The sequence below is a fragment of the Geospiza fortis genome, unplaced genomic scaffold (genome assembly GCF_000277835.1).
Source record: "Geospiza fortis unplaced genomic scaffold, GeoFor_1.0 scaffold112, whole genome shotgun sequence".
Lineage (NCBI taxonomy): Eukaryota > Metazoa > Chordata > Aves > Passeriformes > Thraupidae > Geospiza > Geospiza fortis.
The window spans coordinates 20,797,463-20,815,450 of NW_005054298.1; the positions used below are offsets into that span (position 1 = coordinate 20,797,463).

At 40.1% G+C, this 17,988-nt stretch overlaps 1 protein-coding gene across 1 annotated transcript in view; it reads right to left on the minus strand.

Moving 5' to 3' along the window:
* Positions 1-5,019: 5,019 nt before the first annotated feature.
* PDE11A (phosphodiesterase 11A) overlaps positions 5,020-17,988 on the minus strand; it is a 68,900-nt gene continuing 55,931 nt past the window's right edge. Inside the window, exon 19 of the mRNA XM_031056781.1 lies at positions 5,020-6,043. Within this exon, the coding sequence (XP_030912641.1) occupies positions 5,882-6,043 (162 nt within the window). The 3' untranslated portion in view covers positions 5,020-5,881. The remainder of the gene's footprint in view (positions 6,044-17,988) is intronic.

Sequence of the window (17,988 nt, forward strand, 5' to 3'; positions counted from 1 at the left end):
CCGGGCCTGACCGGTCGCCCTGCCGCCACTGGGAGCTAGTGCCGGCAGCGGAGCCGCGTCCTCTGCCTTTGCCCGCCCTCCTCTGCTCCTCTCCCTGCGCCCGTGTCCCGAGCGCTGACACCGCGTGTTCAGAGCCGGTTCCGAACTGGCGCAAAAAGCAGGATCCTCGCTGCTTGGGCAGCGAATATTTCCCTCATTTCGGGATCTCGTGCAGCCGGGAGGAATAAAGAGTAAAAAGCTCCTGTATTTCTAAAAGCTGTGTAATAGTTCCCTTAAGCAGTAAATGATGTAAAAGCACGCTCTAAGCTACACACGTAGCCCAGGGCAGGAGCCATTTAACCTCTGTCTTGGGCTTTGCCCACATGAAACATCCCCTTTACAGCCCATTAAGATCCAACATTGGTTAAGGCTGGTGGATGGCAGGAAGTATGTCTGTACCTTGGCACAATCCGACAGCTTTCCTGCAACTTCCAGAAGTAGAAAAAATTACTTCCAACTTTTCTTCTTCAACAATGTAATTGTGCTTTGGCGGGACTCCTTTCCCCCCATGGTATTTCTGATCAGTGATACTCTAGACCACAGACTGTATAATCTGTGTAATTTCTGTGCATGTGAATAGCTACCTTTGAGTTACCAGGCAGATCTGGTTTCTAGTAGTTCCAGACTAATGCCAAGCATATCCAGGGAAGGAGTTTGGTTTGCCCCCAGGAATGAGTGCTGCTAGGCTGTGTGTCAAAAATCATATCTGGGCCACTCAGTCTCACATGTTTTCAAGATCTTCTATTTGTGTGATTCAGTAACCAATAGATACAGCTCTGGTTGATCCCAACAAGTTTCAAAGAAAAGTAATAATAATAAAAAAAGAAAATCGTAGTAAGGTGTTAAAATTATTTATCTTTTTAAAGACCAGTAAACCCAAGCTGCTAATTTCAAAAGCATGCTTTGAAAGCTGAACCAGCATAGTTTGATCTACTAAGCAAAACAGTAACAGTTTTAAGATTAAAAAAAAAGGGAAATGATGCAGAAATCTTTTAAGCTACACATTTTGCAAGTATCTGGGATTCACTTGCCTTAGAACAGACACATGGTATTTCTGTGCATTTGTCAGCTGTCTCCCACAGGCGTATTCCCCAGAAAACTGTAGGATGAAATGGCCTACATGCTTAAGAATTCATAATTGAATACAAAGTAATCCAAGAAAGAAAAGGTAACAAGCAATATACAGGATGTATTCCAATAGTGGTACATTTCAGCCACTTTGGGGCAGAATCTCTGGGGCATCTCATACATCCCACTTCAGTGCTATGTTAGAAACCATTCACATGATTTTACTCTTTGAAAGCCCTTTCTTTGAAAAAGCCATTAAAAAACCTTCTTGTTCCCTATTTCTTGCCCATAACACTCTAGGCGTTGAAGTGCCTGTTAGTATGTTTTATGTATCTTTGAAATAAACCTGTTTTAAACTTTCACACAATGCACAAATGACTTATCAGGAACTAAAATTGGTTTGATTTTATAAAGGGAAAATAAGTATTTGGCCTGTAGACTGAAACACTCCTGTTTTTCCATTAGAATGAATTAATCTAAACATTACAAATTACATTAGGCACTGCTGGTTGCAGTTTTCAAAAACAATTTGTGAGTACTAGTATTGGCTTTGTTGGTAACTACAGGCACATTATGAGATTGCAGTGCTCTCTAAGAAGACGCAATTAGCAAGGTCACCAGATCAGAAAAATGCAGCTGCTGTACCAAGGACACCATCTGAAGAAATACCTGAGCTGGAATGAAAGATACTTGTCTGTGCTGTGGTTACAAAACACACAACTGACCTTCTTGGCAAGACCCCTGGCCCTGTAATTGTAGGGGTTGGCTGAGACAGAGCTGTGTGGGGAGTTCTGTGCCTGCCTGCCACATGAGGCAGCCACTTTCAACCCCAGTGAGCTACTGCTGCCTGACCTTGTGCAGCTCTGCTTTGGAGAAGGAGCAAAACCACGTCCTGACAAACAGAGTCTGCATCTCCATCACATTGTGAAGCTGTTCTTATTTGTCTGTAGGTCCGGGCTGGGAGGGAATTGGCTGGTTTCACTACTTGACTTTTGGCCAAAGACACCTTTTGAACATCTTGTTCTTGGGAGGTTCTTTTGTCTCAACCACTGGAGAGCCCCTACCCCAGGTGCTCCTTGCCTCAAACAGTGTTCAGTTTTCTGGTGGGGTCACATTTTTGTGTTGCAGGGGAGCACTTTAGTCCAAGGGAGTGCACATACAAGACCTGAGCTCTTCCACCAAAGCCTGTCTGCCCCATGCCCCTCTCAGGAGTGAAGCCAAAATTGGGGCTGTACCCAGTGGGCATCCTTGTCTCCTTGCTGAGCATATGAATGGGGCTTTGGCAGAAGGGCAGGAGACAAGCCCATCCTTGTTACTCACCACCAGCTGATGGGGAAGATGCACCTGCAGTTCAGAAGCCTGCTCAAAATCAAGCAGGATTTGATTGTCTAGTTCATTCCCGATTAGCCTTTGCAATTGTAGAACATTTATGGAGGGTTTTTGTAAATGATTGTTTTATTTGGGTTTCATTTTTTGTGAGGAAAGGGTGATTTTGGTAAGTAGTTTCACAGGTGGGAATCCTAAGTGAAATTACTGTTTGGCCTGAACTATCTTTGAGGATGGGGATGAAGACCTGAGCATTTTCTGGTGACAAAACCAAGGCTGCTGCCTGGCTTTGTGAGACTTCAAGGCCTGTAGTTCATGGGCCTAGAAACCTGACCCAATTCAGGCAGCAGTTGGGACGAGTCAGTGGGACCTAGAAAAAAAGGCATTGCTACAACCAACCTGAAGCACCCCTGGGTGTCCTTTGGACAATCCATGTGCCCATCAAATTTTAGCACTGGAATTGTAAATGCTAGAGGCCTCATTCATGGCTGGATTTCCACTTACAGCTGGGACAAAGAAATGGTGACTTTTCTTTTGCTGATGTGCTGGCCATCTCAAGGGAAAGGCCAAGCAGCCCTGTCCTGGGTAACAGTTGTGTTCTCCACATGCTCACTGCTCTCTTGATTTGTCCTTGCCTCTTGTGGACCCGTGCTTTATATGCATTCACAGAATTAGGCTGATTTCAATGTTTTAGTTTTTTTTTTTTTTTTTTAATCTTTCTGAGACAGAGGAGTTCCCCAGACTGTGGCTTTTCTTTTTATAACCTACACAATCATGTCTCTTGTGCATATCTCAGAGAGTTTGGCAGAACTGACTGAAATACTGGGAAATTTTTTCCCTATCAGAAATAATAAAAAGCAGATACAATTTCTGATCATCAAGTTTATAAGCAATAGTTAAAAATGTTTCCAAAAATCTTAAAATATAATAGACTTGAAATATGTTTCTTTAATGTACTACGTGCTTCAACAAAAAATCATCTTTTTCTCACTTTTTTTTTTCTGTTTCCTAAGCTAAATCTTAAAAAAAGAAGATAAGGTTTTTGATTGTTTAGTTGGTTGGTTTTTTAAAGATTGAGCTAAATGACTTTCAGAGACTGAATGCTGTTCTGAGATGCACTGCTGGGCCCCCCAGTTTCAGTAAGGTTGCTTCATTTTTCCTGAGAACAATCTGATAAGATCAAGCCGTGTGCTCTCATTTTTTTCCTTGTGATGGAGGAACAGAACCATAACATTAGTCAGCAGTTTCTGAATTTTGACCCACAATGGCAAAGATACCAAACGACAGGAGAAATAGATGGAGGCAATTACAAACAGTCACTTGATTGATGGTTGACATTGTTAGGGCTTCAGCTGTGTGTCAGGCTGCGGTGCTGCCGAGTCCCCATCCCTGGCAGTGGGTGTTGCCATGGGCAACAGTGCACTGAAGCCAATAAAAGGAGAGGAAATGAGGGGAGACTCAACCTTTGGGGAGGCCGTAGGGTATGCATTATAAATTAAGTTACACTTAGCAGTATGCAATATCAAAATTCAGGAAAGCTGTGTGTACTTGCCAGCAGTACTGTCGGTCTCTAGTAGCTGTTTTTCCAATAAAGTATGTGTTGTAGGTTTGTATGGCTTGCTGCTTACTAAACTGCTCTGGCTTTATTGCGAGAAGAAAGAAGTGGTAAAAGAACAGCAGAAACAATTCCATTTGGTGTGTGTACTCACTGCTGTGCAGTTTGCATTTCTGCTCCTTCCCTGCTTCCTTCAGCTAGAGAGTGATATGGTTCAGTTGTGCACTACCAGATTGGTTCACAAGGTTGTTGAATTTCCAGCTATTGTCCTACACACCATTAGAAGCACAGAGCATTTTTAGTTTGTTGTGTTTCTTTTAAAGAAGGGATCAGCAGATTTGTTGTTTCTGTTTGATGTAGTTAGCTTTTCTAAGGCTCTAACAACTCAGTTTCCTTAGAAAGGAGAAAAGCTCTTTTAGCATCTGATCAGCTGGGCCAGGTTCTGATTTCCATTTAGCTGGTGCCAGTTCAAGGTAATTCCACTTAAGTAAATGGAGTTTGGCACAGGTGTAAAACTAAGCTGAATTCAGCTTTAATTTCTGCTGCCAGACAACCCTATATTTAGAATCCCATTTTTCATGAAGTACAAAGGCTTTTTTTTCCCCTATGAATGGGCACTCATAAGCACTGCAACATGACTCCTCTTGTGTCTGGACATACAGCAGAGAAAACACCCTCAAATCACAGGTTTGCTGCATTAGTGATCTTCACACTAATGGAAGGAGACCAACTTTCAGGTAATACTAGGGTCATCACAGAGAGACATTTGGTTTTGTGACCTATGATATTTGATTAGAATTTAGGGACACCTTTACCCCAGGTGTCAACATGTGAACCTTGACTAGTGCTGTGCTAGCTGCAGTAATAGCACTTGATATTGTACTGAAAGAACTGTGAGAGAGTAAGGGGTGGTCCAGTGTGATGATATTCTACCTCTCTACCATTTCAAAATACTAATTTCTACCGGAAATTATAGTAGAAAGGCTTAGCCATGTTCTGCTTTCAACGTAATTTAAACCTGAAGCACAAAGCAACAGCTTTCCTTTTTTATTTGTATTCTATTTTCAAAAAAAACCCCATTAATCTTTTCCTTAGGCAACACTATAATTAAAAAAAATAATGTGTTATAAGAGCATTTTTTAAATGAAAAAAACCCACTCTAAAATTACCATGCAATATTTTGCCTTTATGCAAACTTCCTCTTGCTGAGAAATTTGCTGCAGTGTTAATATGAATTTCTCAGGGAAGAAGGGACAGCTTGGTGTTTTTAAAGATAATAAAGTTTGTTTTTAAATGTAGCAAAGGTAGGCAATTCTAAAGTCCCTGATCAATCACTAAGAAGCTTTGTTGTAAAAAAATACTTCTTCAGAATACAAAGCAGGCTTTTCTGAACATTCAGGCATAAAAGAGGAGGGAGAGTAAGAGAGGAGCATCACAAAAGCAGGCATAATTGATTCATAACATGTACTGAAGAGATGCAAAACAACAATGTAATTACACACTATTCTGTTTTCTGCAGCTCCTTGCATATGAATTGGCCAGCTTGTATCCCAGTCCTGCTCTGTATTATTAATTTTATTAAGCTGTGAGTTCTTATATTTCAGTCTGTTGTCAGCTTTACAGATTTTTACAGCAGCAGTTGAAATGTAGTGGAGCTGAATGAATGCTTCTTCTGTTCAGTGTTGCATGTCGCTCCAGATACCAGCGCAATCCCTCTGCAGACTTCCCTTCAGTCCCACTAAGCCTTCCAGGAAAAGCAAACTGTGCTGCCATCAAGATAATATCCCATCAATTAGGCATGTCTGGGAAAGCATTTCTTAAAAAATGGTGGGTCTAAGCTTATGAAAACCTTTCAGACAGCTCTTGTTGTAAAGTGAACTCATATTTGCAGGCTTAGTTGATGTCTTTGGGAGACGTGGTGAAGCTAGAGGAAAAGGAGGACAAGGATGCTGCCTGAGAAGGAAGTCTTTTCTGGTGCAGTTCCTCCCATTTACCTCTATTTACTGCCACGGAGTCCAGCATAGGCTTCAGTTTCACATTCAGCTTCACTAGACACTGTAAGAAGATTAAAAAGAGGATGAGAGAAAAAATACTGACTCCTTTTAAGGACAGTCCATGGCATAATGGGGAAAAAAGAGTTTGATCTGCACTATGCCCCTACCCTCCTAACTCCCATGTGCAAATACCTGTGGAGGTAAATTTATTGTCCCCATTGAGTTCTCTTTATCTATCTGACTCGTTTTACGTACGTCTTTAAGCCACCAAAAATGTAGAAAAAGGCACACAAAATGACAGAGATGCTGCTCAACTACTATAGCTTTATTGCAATCCTTAAAGATAGTTCTTTTGAAGGATCCCCAAGTGCCTAAGGCTACTAGCTATGGCATCAATGAGCAAGAAGGTCCACTGACTGGATGACAAGCTGGACAAAACTGAAATAATCTCCCTAGTGCTCAATTCTTTTTCCTGTAGATGACTAAACCACAACAGTACTGTGCTTTTCCAAGCTGGCAGAAAAAACAATTAGTGTGTGCTCAAATTAAAGAAATATAAATGAGTTTTCTTTGAGGTGTTCTTTTGCAGCTTTTCTGGCTAGCAAGCAGTGGCTTTGCTGAGAGCTGGGCAGCATGCTTTCTCCTATAGCATGGAAATGATGTATTTGTCATTGGAAAGAAAGGATTGGTGCCAGATTAAAAACCAAAAAGGACAAAGAAGACAGCAAACGTTGCTCTTCTAAAAGTGCAGAAAATGATAAAAAATGAAATGAAAGGGGGAACAGGTACCTTTGCAGTTGATCAGTTTTTGCTTTAAATAGCAGGGTTAACAGGAGCTGCTTTAAATGGTCCCCAGAGCCCAGACAACACTAAAGAACTGGATTTTTTTATAGCTAGCTTGCAAGCCATGGGAGCTTGGCTTGAAGTAAGTCTTGGTAGATTTTTAATTGAGCTATTATATGATAATTAAGGGTTAATGGCCTGATTTTAAGATGTGCTGAAAACTTGCAATTTCAGTTGACTTCCGTAGGAAATATGAATGCTCAGCACTTGTGAAAAAATCGCATCATTTGATGTGGTTTTGTGAGGAAGAAGCTGGAACTTGAATCAAATCCACTTCAAAATTATTTCCTTAGAATATGGCCCAGACTGGGTAGATAATTTTGCAGTCTTGGGCCTGAGGTAAGAGGCAGGTTCACTGCAGTCTCTGCTCCCTACAGCATTGCTTGCTGCTGATGGTCATTCATTTTATAGAATGGATAAGGATTTTCAACTTTCCCATCACCATGCCTCACAACTCTGCATTTGTATATCTTCATTTCAGACTGTTCTGTATTCCTTAAACCTGATTTGGCAGAGTCTAAAACAGAGGGGCAGTAATGTATTATAAAGAGCTTAAAGTATCTGAAAAGCTCACTGCCATTACCATTAGCGCCTGCATTACCACTGCCCGCTCAGTGTCTAGAGGTAGCACATGTGATACTCAGCCCTTGACAGCAACATATCAGATCCTTTCTGTGCACAGCCAGTACCTTCAAAAAGTTTTTGTGAAGTATTTTTCCAATATACACCTTCAATTTTTAAAAACTCAAATACATAAATAATAAGAAATATATATTAGCAAGCAGCCTGGTGGTTAAATCACTGCTTAAAAATCAGTATGCTTCAAACCTCTGTAAGCCCAAAGGTCTTCTGCACTCACATCCTGTCAGCTCCAGGATCTGTAAGTACAAAATGCAGTACAGGTTGTTCCTGTATATATATATGTATGTATGTATATGTATGTATACACATATATACTATATTTTCTCTCTCTCTCTCTCTCTCTCTCCATATATAGTATATATGCTATATATACTATATATATATACACTGTACCCAGGAACCTATAGCAGCTACAGGCAGCACAGAGAAGATGGAGCTCACTGGGACTGCAGGCTCTGCCTCAGTGTGGCTGTGCAGCTCTCGACTGTGTCTCTGTCCTTTCTGTAACCTTGCTTTTTTGCCAGGACCGACCACAAGACTGTGATGTTTTCCAGCCTGGTTCCAGGGAGCAATTGCAGAGGTCTGGGCATGACCTCCTGCTGTGCCTGTCCCTCCAGGCACTGGCATCTGCCATGGCTTATGGCAGGAGACAGCCCTGTCACGGACTGTGCCAGGATGGCTGCGAGTGCTTGAGGTGCTTACAGCAATTAGCTTTGCATTGACTACAGCAGGGACCAGGAGCCCAAGTAGGCTGGGAATAGATTCAGGAAGCACCCCCACAGTTCTGTGGTAATCACTGTTATCCTATGAGCTGTAAACATATTTTAAATCTGTAAGTAAATACACATATATTTCTTCAAAATATAGACCTAAGTGGACATTAGAGTCTAATAACCCAGGTGCAACAGAGGCTACCAGGTAAATAACAAGAATGGTTAACTACTAACATTAACTTTGATGAAACAGATTATAAGGAGTATTTAAGAAAGAATAAACCATGTCTTTGATATTAATTTTTACCATGGCATGAGCAATTAATTCAATGGAATACGTACAAAATATATAGTGTAATTCTAAGAAACTTTATTTTGTTACACATTAATTTAGATTAGTGATACTTGACAGTGCAGATTTTGCACTTGGTCTATAAAATGTCTTTATTTAGACATTGATTTGATGTTTGAACCACTGCTTCTGTATTTAGTATCCTTTCACTTTGGGACTTTTTCATTCTGATCTAGTCTTTTAATTAAACTGACTACTATAATTCCTATGGAAATTAGCTTTTATTTTATTTTTTCCAGCTACTAAAGCATTTCAGTAGGGCTTCTCTGATACAAAGTGCACAAATTGGATTTTATTTCTTCTTGAGATGTAATTAAAAACTCATTTGATTACTATATATCTGGCCCTGTTTTAATTATTAAACTTCAGTAATCAATTTGCTTTTATGAAGCTTCTGGGAAATTATCTCAAAAGCAACACATTTCTCTCCCTTCTGGCAGGGTCTGGACCATTTACTGAATTACATTCATTGCACCTGTTCCTGATCCGGATTAAACCACCAATTTATTCCCAAAGCTCTTTAAGTTTATTTGGCTGTAGCTTTGTCAGGGTTTTCCACCTCCTGGCTGCAGTTTTTGCTTTCTGTTTTACTGAATGAGAACCCCTTGATGTACTGCTCCTCCATGCTACTATTTTTGATGCATGCCTCTTACAAACAGCTTTGCTCATGATCTGTCTAATTTGGTATCTAGGTTCTTAATGCCTTATTTATTACTTGCCTTCCTAGGAAGAGGCTGGGTCTTCACCAGCTGTCTGACGCAGGATACCACCACCTAGCCTCAGTAGCTGCAGAAACGCCCTTTTCTATCCCTGCTTGGTGCTGTGGCCAGGCTGGGAGCTGGCAGCAGCTGAGCTCGGGGAGAGGGAGCCCCTGCCTGGGGGAGTTCCTTTCTCCCCTGGGACCTCAGTGCCCACTTGCAGTCCTTCCCTGCAGTGCAGCTGCCTTGCTGCACAGCAATAGGTACAGGATTGGTGACCTTTCCCATTCTAGCCCCTTTACTGTGAAAGCTGCTCTTGGCTGCAGAGTGATAAAGTGTGGGGGAGGCACCGCCTGCTCCAGCATTAGGAAAAGCCAGAGAGGTTTGCAGTTCCCTTCTGCATCCATGTTTTACCTCAGATGTGTGACTAAGTTGTTTGTCAGAAAGTTACTGTATAGCAGTGTCTTTTTCTTAGCACCTTCAATTGTTTAGATGTCTTTTGGGACTGTGTACTGCTCTGCCCACAGCATTCTTTCCCAAAGTATAGCTCTGCTTATCTATAAACTCCTCAGCACAGGAAAATGTTAATGGCACTTCAGCACTACATTGTGTGCACCTGGGAGAAGGGCAGGGCTGCCTGAAGGAAGAGCACAAATGGGAAAGAGCATAAGATACATAGAGGAAGCTATTTATGGGAGAAGGTAAGGAGGGCAGAGTGGTTTGGTTTTTCTTTTCTTTCTTTCCTTGTGTATAGAGATGTGTATTTTGGTAGATAAAGCATGTGGAATGCAGAAACAGCAGCAGTAGAAACAAACCCCTTCAGAGAGAGGGTGGTAGGGAGCAGTGGAGGCATTTGTTTGTTCCTCTGGGTGCCAAGTTTCTGAGTTGAAGTGGGTTGTGGGGGGGAGAAGACTTCATCTGCTACATTATCTTCATCTCTGGGCAAAGATATTAGTGAAACTGCCTAGATGCAGCACAGCTGTGGTCAGAGCTAAACTTATTGCTAAAGCAAATACCAAATTTTGTTGTACTATAAGACTAGTACCAAATCTTTTTAAAGAGGAGCACAATATGTCCGAACTTACAAACACTGCATGACTTTTCTTTTTGCCTCCTCCCTGCCAGAGATTCTCATCCAAATATTGACCAGTTGTGACCTTGCTTAACTTGTGAGCTTTGACAAGATTACAGCTCATGAAAGTATGGTTGCGGGGCTAATATTTGTAAAGTGAGTTTATGGAATAAGACCATATAAATTCATTTTTATGACTGAGCACATATAAAAAAGTTATAGGTCTCAGTGTTCACTCTACTTTGGAACCCAGTGGTTTCTAATGAATCACTTTTATTATGTAGGCAGTTTCTTAGTTGGAAGGGAGGACCAGTGACCGAGAAGCCATGGGGATAAATTCAGACTCGGTGTAAGCATATGAAGCATTGTTGAAGTCAAGAGAGTCATGACCAGTTACAGCAAAGCTGAATTGGACTCCTGAGTTTTGCTGAAGTGGCTTTCACATGAGAATACATAGGCCAAAGGTGAGCCATCTATCTGAAAGTCCTTGAACTTCAGATTAGTTCAGATAAAAGGAAACCGTGCTGCAGTCATCCACAGATTTTATCTTCATAATACAAATTATTTGTGGAAGTTGTTTAGAAAACCCAAAAGTATTTCTGAATATATGGCCATATACTAAACCCAAAAACATTGGTAGAATTCTACCTTCCATAATAGAATACAGAAGACAAAGTGATACAGAGATGTAGGGATTAACTTCTATGAACCCTTGACTGTGTGTGTACATGAATTAATTATTTGCCCTACTGATTCAGGACTGTATTTAATCATTATGTTCTTCAAAAACATACAGTATTTGTGAGGGGGTTGAGTTCATGAAAAAAACATTATTGCAGTCTCCTTGTGGTTGAAGGGGACTTTGTTTATTCCTTTTAGGGCTTAATGAGGAATGGGCCAGGTCATCATATACATAATGCATTAGTGGATTACTTTTTCATTTCTATCAGGATTTTTTTTCTGATGCCTAAAAATGTAATTAGAAGAAATTAATATATTACTAATTTCTCGTGTAGAAAAAAGGAGTTTCTTTTAGCTTCTCTCTAAAAATTGTTAGTGGATGGAAGGCAGTTGTGACTGGAAATTGATCGAATACATGCACAAGTGTTCTGCTCTTCCTCTGTGAATTAATGTTAAGCTTCTTTCTGGTGATGGTACACTGGCAAGAATAATACTGTACTCCTTTGGGAGTAAACTACAGAGGCATGATTATAAATTAAGATTAACCATTGGTAAAATGTGCTGGGTATTTCAGGGAGAAAAGTATGTACAGAGCTCCTGGTAGCAAAATGTGCTCTGACAAATATCACACACATTATGCAGCCAAAGGGAGAGTGATTCTGAAGGAATGGGACCTACTGAAGTAGCTCTGCTGATGTATTGCTACAGTTGCAAAGGATTCATCTGTTGTTCATTACAATTTCATGAAATCAAGGGTTTGCTTGGAGGAGTTATTATTTCATAAACAACTTCTTATTTAGCTCTGGTGTTCATGGTTTTGATTCTACGTCTGGAGCATGCTAGAGACAGAATGTTTTTTAACTCCTTTGCTCTCAGCATTTTAACCAAGTAGCTGATCAATGTCTTCTGCCTTGCTATTAAATGGATTTTGAAAAATTCTTCAAATCATATCAGTCTCATATGCCGAGACTGATATGAATTCTTTGAATTTACCCTCAGCTGGGAATTCTGCAGGCAACCATGATTCTGTTGTGTTAAACACTTACTTGAAGTGTTTCATCCATCATCATTTCTAGTCCTTTTCTGATGCAATGTAGTTTGTGCTTTGTCTTTCTTGAAAACTGAATGGCTGTTAAATTATCCATTCATCTTCTTTCAGATTTGCTGTACAGTTGGAGTTCCCTCTATTGGCTGTCTCTTCTACCTTATTTGCCAACTTTTCAATCTACTTCCTCAGATCTTTATATACGTTTCCATACATGACTGCCATGTCCTTCACAACACATTGGGCAGATAATTCTAAGTAAAACAGCAACAGAAATTATAATATTATGAATGATTCAATTTTTCTCACTGATTAGGGTGAAAGCCTTTAGTGAAGCTTAGCTTCACTGAAGTCAATGGGAAATGTTTGTTTTTCTGTCTTCTCCCAAATACCTTTGTTGATGAACTGCCCTTTCAGCTGAGACTGTTTTGGCATAAGATGACTCAGAAGTAAGCTGAAGTACTCCTGTCTGAACGAAAAAAAGTACTCCTTTCTGCTGCCTCTTCTAAACATTTTGGACAAACTTGTAAATTCTTAAAATTGTTGATTGTAATACAATGTTGCATCAATAATCTCACCAAGTTATGAAAACCATAACAAAAATATTACTCTAATTTTCAAAGGCAAAATGAAACTCTTCCTACTCTCAGGAAGCAGAAAAAGAGGATCAGGATCCTTGCATCTTTTGTAAAAAAGATGCTCATCGTAGTTACAAAAAAATCTTTGCTCTGAAACCACCAAAATTATGCTTTTCCATATTATACTGTGAAATAGTGATGGACTTAAATTGAAATTGCAAATAAAATAATTCTTTTCCTGATTTTTCTTTCTTGTATAGTTCTTCTTAACCTTTTCTATTAGTAAGAAAGTAGCAGAAAAAACTTCTCAGAGTAAGGACAATAGGTAAGAAAAATTATTGGTAATGCTTGTTCCATTACCAGAAGTTTTAATACAGGGATAATATCTGAGTTTTCTGCAAGTTCCACAGAATTCATTCTGGATGGCCTCATATAGATTCATCATTTGTGAACAAGAAACAAAGCAAGGAAAGTGCTGAACCTACTTAAGTTTCTCCTTCAAGGCAACAGAGGGATCTTTCTACTGTGTTAAAAATCTCTTTTCTCTGGGCCAAACCCTTATTCCTAACATAATCCTTCGCTACCAACGTCCCCCCAGCACTGGCATTTGGCCTGATTAAGTTTCCTCTGAAGCAAATTTCTTACAAACACAGCAGAATATGTTGCACCTGCTCTTCCTTGGATAGTATTACCCACTGGATTTCAACAGGGAGGGAGACTAATTTGATCTGCCAACATCTGTTTGATCTGCCTCAGTCCCTGGTATCACAAACTGAATCTCAGGCTGATGTGCCTCACTAATTCTTGTCAGCCAGGTGCTCTCAGGAAGCATTAATGCTTTATCTCCCACTCTTTGTGTCCAAATCAAAGGTCAGAAGTAAACCCTGCCAAAAGAGTGCGTCTTTATGGTATTCTTTAGGATCTATTGAAAGTTATCTTCCTCTTCCTTCAACATGCTACAAAGGAAAAGCTGGCTTCAATGAGAATCACACAGAGCTGATCAAATTGCTTCCATTGAACAGATCTTTCCAAACAGCTTGGTCCTGATTTTTTTTGTTTGTTTGTTTTGGGAGGTTTTTTTTTTTTTGTTAAAACACTTGACAACTTAAGAATATGTTTCATGGACTGTCTATATAGGTGCATGGTGAACTGCTAGCGAGTTCTCTGTCCCCTGACTAATTGTTAACTTAAAATATAAGAGCAGTGCCCTGACTTTTGTATCAACAATCCCAGGTATGGGTGAATGGTGGAAAACCATTTCCAAAATGTTCATAAAGTCTTCTTGGTTAAAAAATTGTAGTTTTTCTGATTGTATAGACAGAATAGAAAAAACTGAAGGAAGAAGTCATTGTGTTGGCTGCATCCAGTGACTCTTGCCTGGGTAAGGACTCAGCCATGCCATACAGTCTATTCTGGACAGGCAGGGCTTCTCAGAGGAGTGGTGCAAACCCTGAATTTCTTTTACAGTTATTTCATCATGCAAAACTGTAATTGAAGGACAGAGGGAAAGGGACAGAAGTGGTAACTGAGGAAGGGCTGCATCAGGATATAGCAGTGTAAGCATGGTTGTTGAAGAACACCTTTTTAACGTTCTCTGTGAAGGAGAATTAATCTCCTGTCTGATAATTTCAAGTAGAGTATATACCTTTGGAAAAAAGAAAAATCACACTGTGTATGTACTTCCAATTCAAGTGTCAAAGTCAACTCCTGAAGCACAGAAGTTAAAACACAGAAAGCCATGACTGTTAAAGACTTCTGTGCATTTTTAGTGTACTTTGTAGAGGCTCTACCATTTATGCCACCCTGTGCATTTAATTAAGTTTACAAGCAGAATATATGCTTTTGCAGCTACATTATCATAGACAACAAATAGATTTAATTGCAAGGCCAGACATTATCTTCTAAAGGAAGGCAGCCATATCAGAGCTCTTGGAGTTGCAGACAGAGCAATTACATTTCATTCTAAGTCCTTCCAACAGTGTGGTAGAGAAGGAATCTGTCCCTCCACATTCCATTCAAAACATTTAAAGTACTTGCTAGGCTGAATGTTTCTACTCTTCCCAGATTCCCCCCCAGAATCCTGGATGGAGTAATGCAAATTCAATTCTGTAGATTCTATTGTATGCTTGAAGTTCTCAATACCCAAGAAAATCTTGAATAGCTCTAAAAATAACACTAAAATGGAGCAGTTCAAGGGAGCACCAAGGTAGAGGTGAGCAGGGCAATCTCAGGCACGCATAAGTTGTAAAAGCCATGAGCTGCTTTATCTTCCACAAAGACATCTCCCTTAAATTTAAATAGCTGCTGTCATTGTCACTGACTACCTGACTATGTATTTATCTGCCCAGAAGCAGAGTGCATGGCCTTTGGCCCTGCTATTCATAGTGCTACTGTCTCTGCCTAACAATGCCCTGAACAGAGCTGGGTTTCTGTCAGCATCTTTTGTTTGATGTGAGTCGCTGAACCTTTGATGTTGTTTGTGAGAAATATAATGATTTAAAAGAATAAGATCTTCACTCTCCCACCCTGTGTGCTCCCCACAGAGAAATCTAATCTGAGTTGGGAAAAAATCTGTGACTGATCCTGTCTTAGGAAGACATAAATGACAGAGTCCAGAAGAGAAATCTGTTAGTGTTGAAACTCTTAGCATCTCTTTACTGGAAGGTCAGAGGGGTGATTTGTCTTAATGATCAAAATTTTGTTTCCTGTTACACAAACATTTATACATAGATACAGAATACTCTCTCTGTGTGAACACAGCTGTCAGCAAAGCCATAGTGTTTTATTTTCAGTGGGATGTTTCAAATGTTCTGCTTTAGTTGCATGTACTTCCTCTTTATAGGATATTCTAACAAAACTAAGCTACATTAGTAGGTTTGAAATACTCTACAGTTTCAAAAAAAGTCAATTTTTCTTTAGAAATTATTATTCTAATAAGCTTGTTTCTCATCTCTACTGATAAATGTTTTCCTTGCTATCAGTTTTGAATGAAGAGCAAATGTAATGCAGTAAAGTGTAACTAAAGCCCCTAAAATCTGAAATTCAGTGTAAATGGATTGCTTTTCTGCTACTCAAGGATAAAGTTCCACTGTTACATAAAAATACTCTAATCTGGGATCACTACAGTAACAAAAAAAGTAAGTAATCAAATAATATCCTAAGTGTTATTAAATGCAATGAACAAAAAATTGGGATGCTTTTATCTTCCTAGACCTTTGATCCACAGTGTGAAGGAAATGGATTTGGTTACTAAGATATGAAATTGGAGGTGGCTTGATTCCTACATTGAACAGCAGACAGGGGAGAGAGCAAGGGAGCAGAGCCATGGCTTACCTTATGCCAAGAGCAGAATCAGGTTTACAGAGCAAGCACAAAGGTTTTGGATTTAGACACTTGGATAAAGGAAAACTGTGCATAATTCCAGATATTATTAAAAAAAATATATACAGCTATATCTACCTTCTGTCTTTACAGTAGCTGATAGTGTAGTGCATTTTGTGTATCACTGACCTTCTTTCTTCTGGGTGGGAGGGGCATTCCAAGGGGCAGTCAGACAGGACTAATGGAAGTTGCACAGATCTTCGTGATTTGCTAGTCACATGTAACCCTTCTCACAAAAAGGGGCCAAACTCAGGGACAGTCCTAGCCAGGTAAGCTGAGGAATGTGATCCATGTTCCCCAATAAAGGAGACTTCATTACCCTTTACTTAGGAGAACTGCTGCACCTCCAAGTGAGTTGTCTTGAGCTATCTTAATGAAATGTAGAAAGCAGAGCAGATAGAGCCAAATTTCCACAAAGGAGGTTTCAGACCTGAGGAAAATGATAAGGCTAAGAAAAGCCATAACTAAAATGTACTGCAAAGTTTATGTATTGTTTTAAGTATGAACCACTCCTCATAGGCACTCGGGTGTAGCCTAGTTCATTAGCTTGGACTGCAGAGAGGTTTCAGTTTGTTCTGGTACTGTGAGAGGCACTGGGATGGTATCAGACCACTCCTGGAAGTTTGGGCTGTGAAGTTCGTTCAGTACTGCATACTTCAGACATCCTCAGCTGCCAGGAATAGCCTGCTCTTGGGAGTTACTTTGAGCAAAGAACTTCAGGGAGCTCTGCTGATCTCACTTTAATGGGAGTTGTCAGTATTCAGTGGTTGCTGGGATCTCTGCTCTCTGTGTGTGTGTGTGTGTGTGTGTGTGTGTGTGTGTGAAATAACAGAGAGCACAGCATGAGGTCCTGCTCTAGCAACTGCATTGGTAGGAACTGGTGCATTCCCCACAGCACTCCCTTTAGGGATCTGTAGTACCACTAATATTTTACTGACTTATCAGCTGCCACTCCATCTCTTTATATTGCATTTGCAGTGATATAACCTGTTCTCTCCCCACATGCAGTTCCCTCAGTGTATTACAATGGCAAGAATTTCAAAGAATGTAAAAATACACCGACCCAAAATCTAGGATATGACCAGAGTTGTAATGTTCAGCCAGCCCTAAACAGTGGATTTACAGTGCCTGAATATTCTGCTGATGGAATATGTTGAAGTTTGATTAAGCTGGATATGAAAATTAAAACTTGGCTCCACACTGAAGAGAGAGTCTCCTGCAGTGTGATACTATGGCATGAAGTTTTCTGTTTACCCCTAAGGCTGGTGCTGCTATGACTTCCAGGTTTGATGGTGTCTCTTTTTGAAGTTGTTGAGCAGCAGGCTAATGGCTGCACAGCATGATGCAAACACAGTGGAAAGCAGGGAAATCAGATGTGAATATATTCTCCAGAGATCTCCTGCTAAGATGGAACTAACTAACCAGAGCTTTAGTGCTCAGATGTAGTTTTCTCGTGCAGAGGATGGGCTGATTATCAGCTCTTCCTGCTTTACTGTACATTTTTGGATTACAGATGCCATTAGAAATAATGAATTCTGGTATAATATGCATTCTAGTACTATATGAGCTATTTTATTGAAAGGAACATTATTTTTAAGGAGTGTCTGTCCAAGATCAGTGTCCATCATCCCTCCCCCATATTGTCTTAAATGTTCTTGGTCTTTTAAACAATATAGGTGTATATTCTTCTTCCCTGCTTGCTTTGCCTTAATTGTTTGAAAACGGTAGCTGTAGTTTATTTCGTCAGGACAAAGACTGACCTTAGAAAGGGACAGGATCTCTTGGCAAAGCAGCAGCCTGGCTCTTTGCTTACACAAGTGTCTGCTCTCTGTGTCACAACAGGAATTGCCATTGCTGCTGGGTAGTCATTATTTCCATGGTGGCAGCCTCATATGCCACAAGGTATGGAGGGGAGAGGGGACATTGTCCTTCTTATGGGCCTTCTTGTGTCCTTATTGTATGATACTGGTTTTATATCTGGTCTATAAAATAAAAGGAACT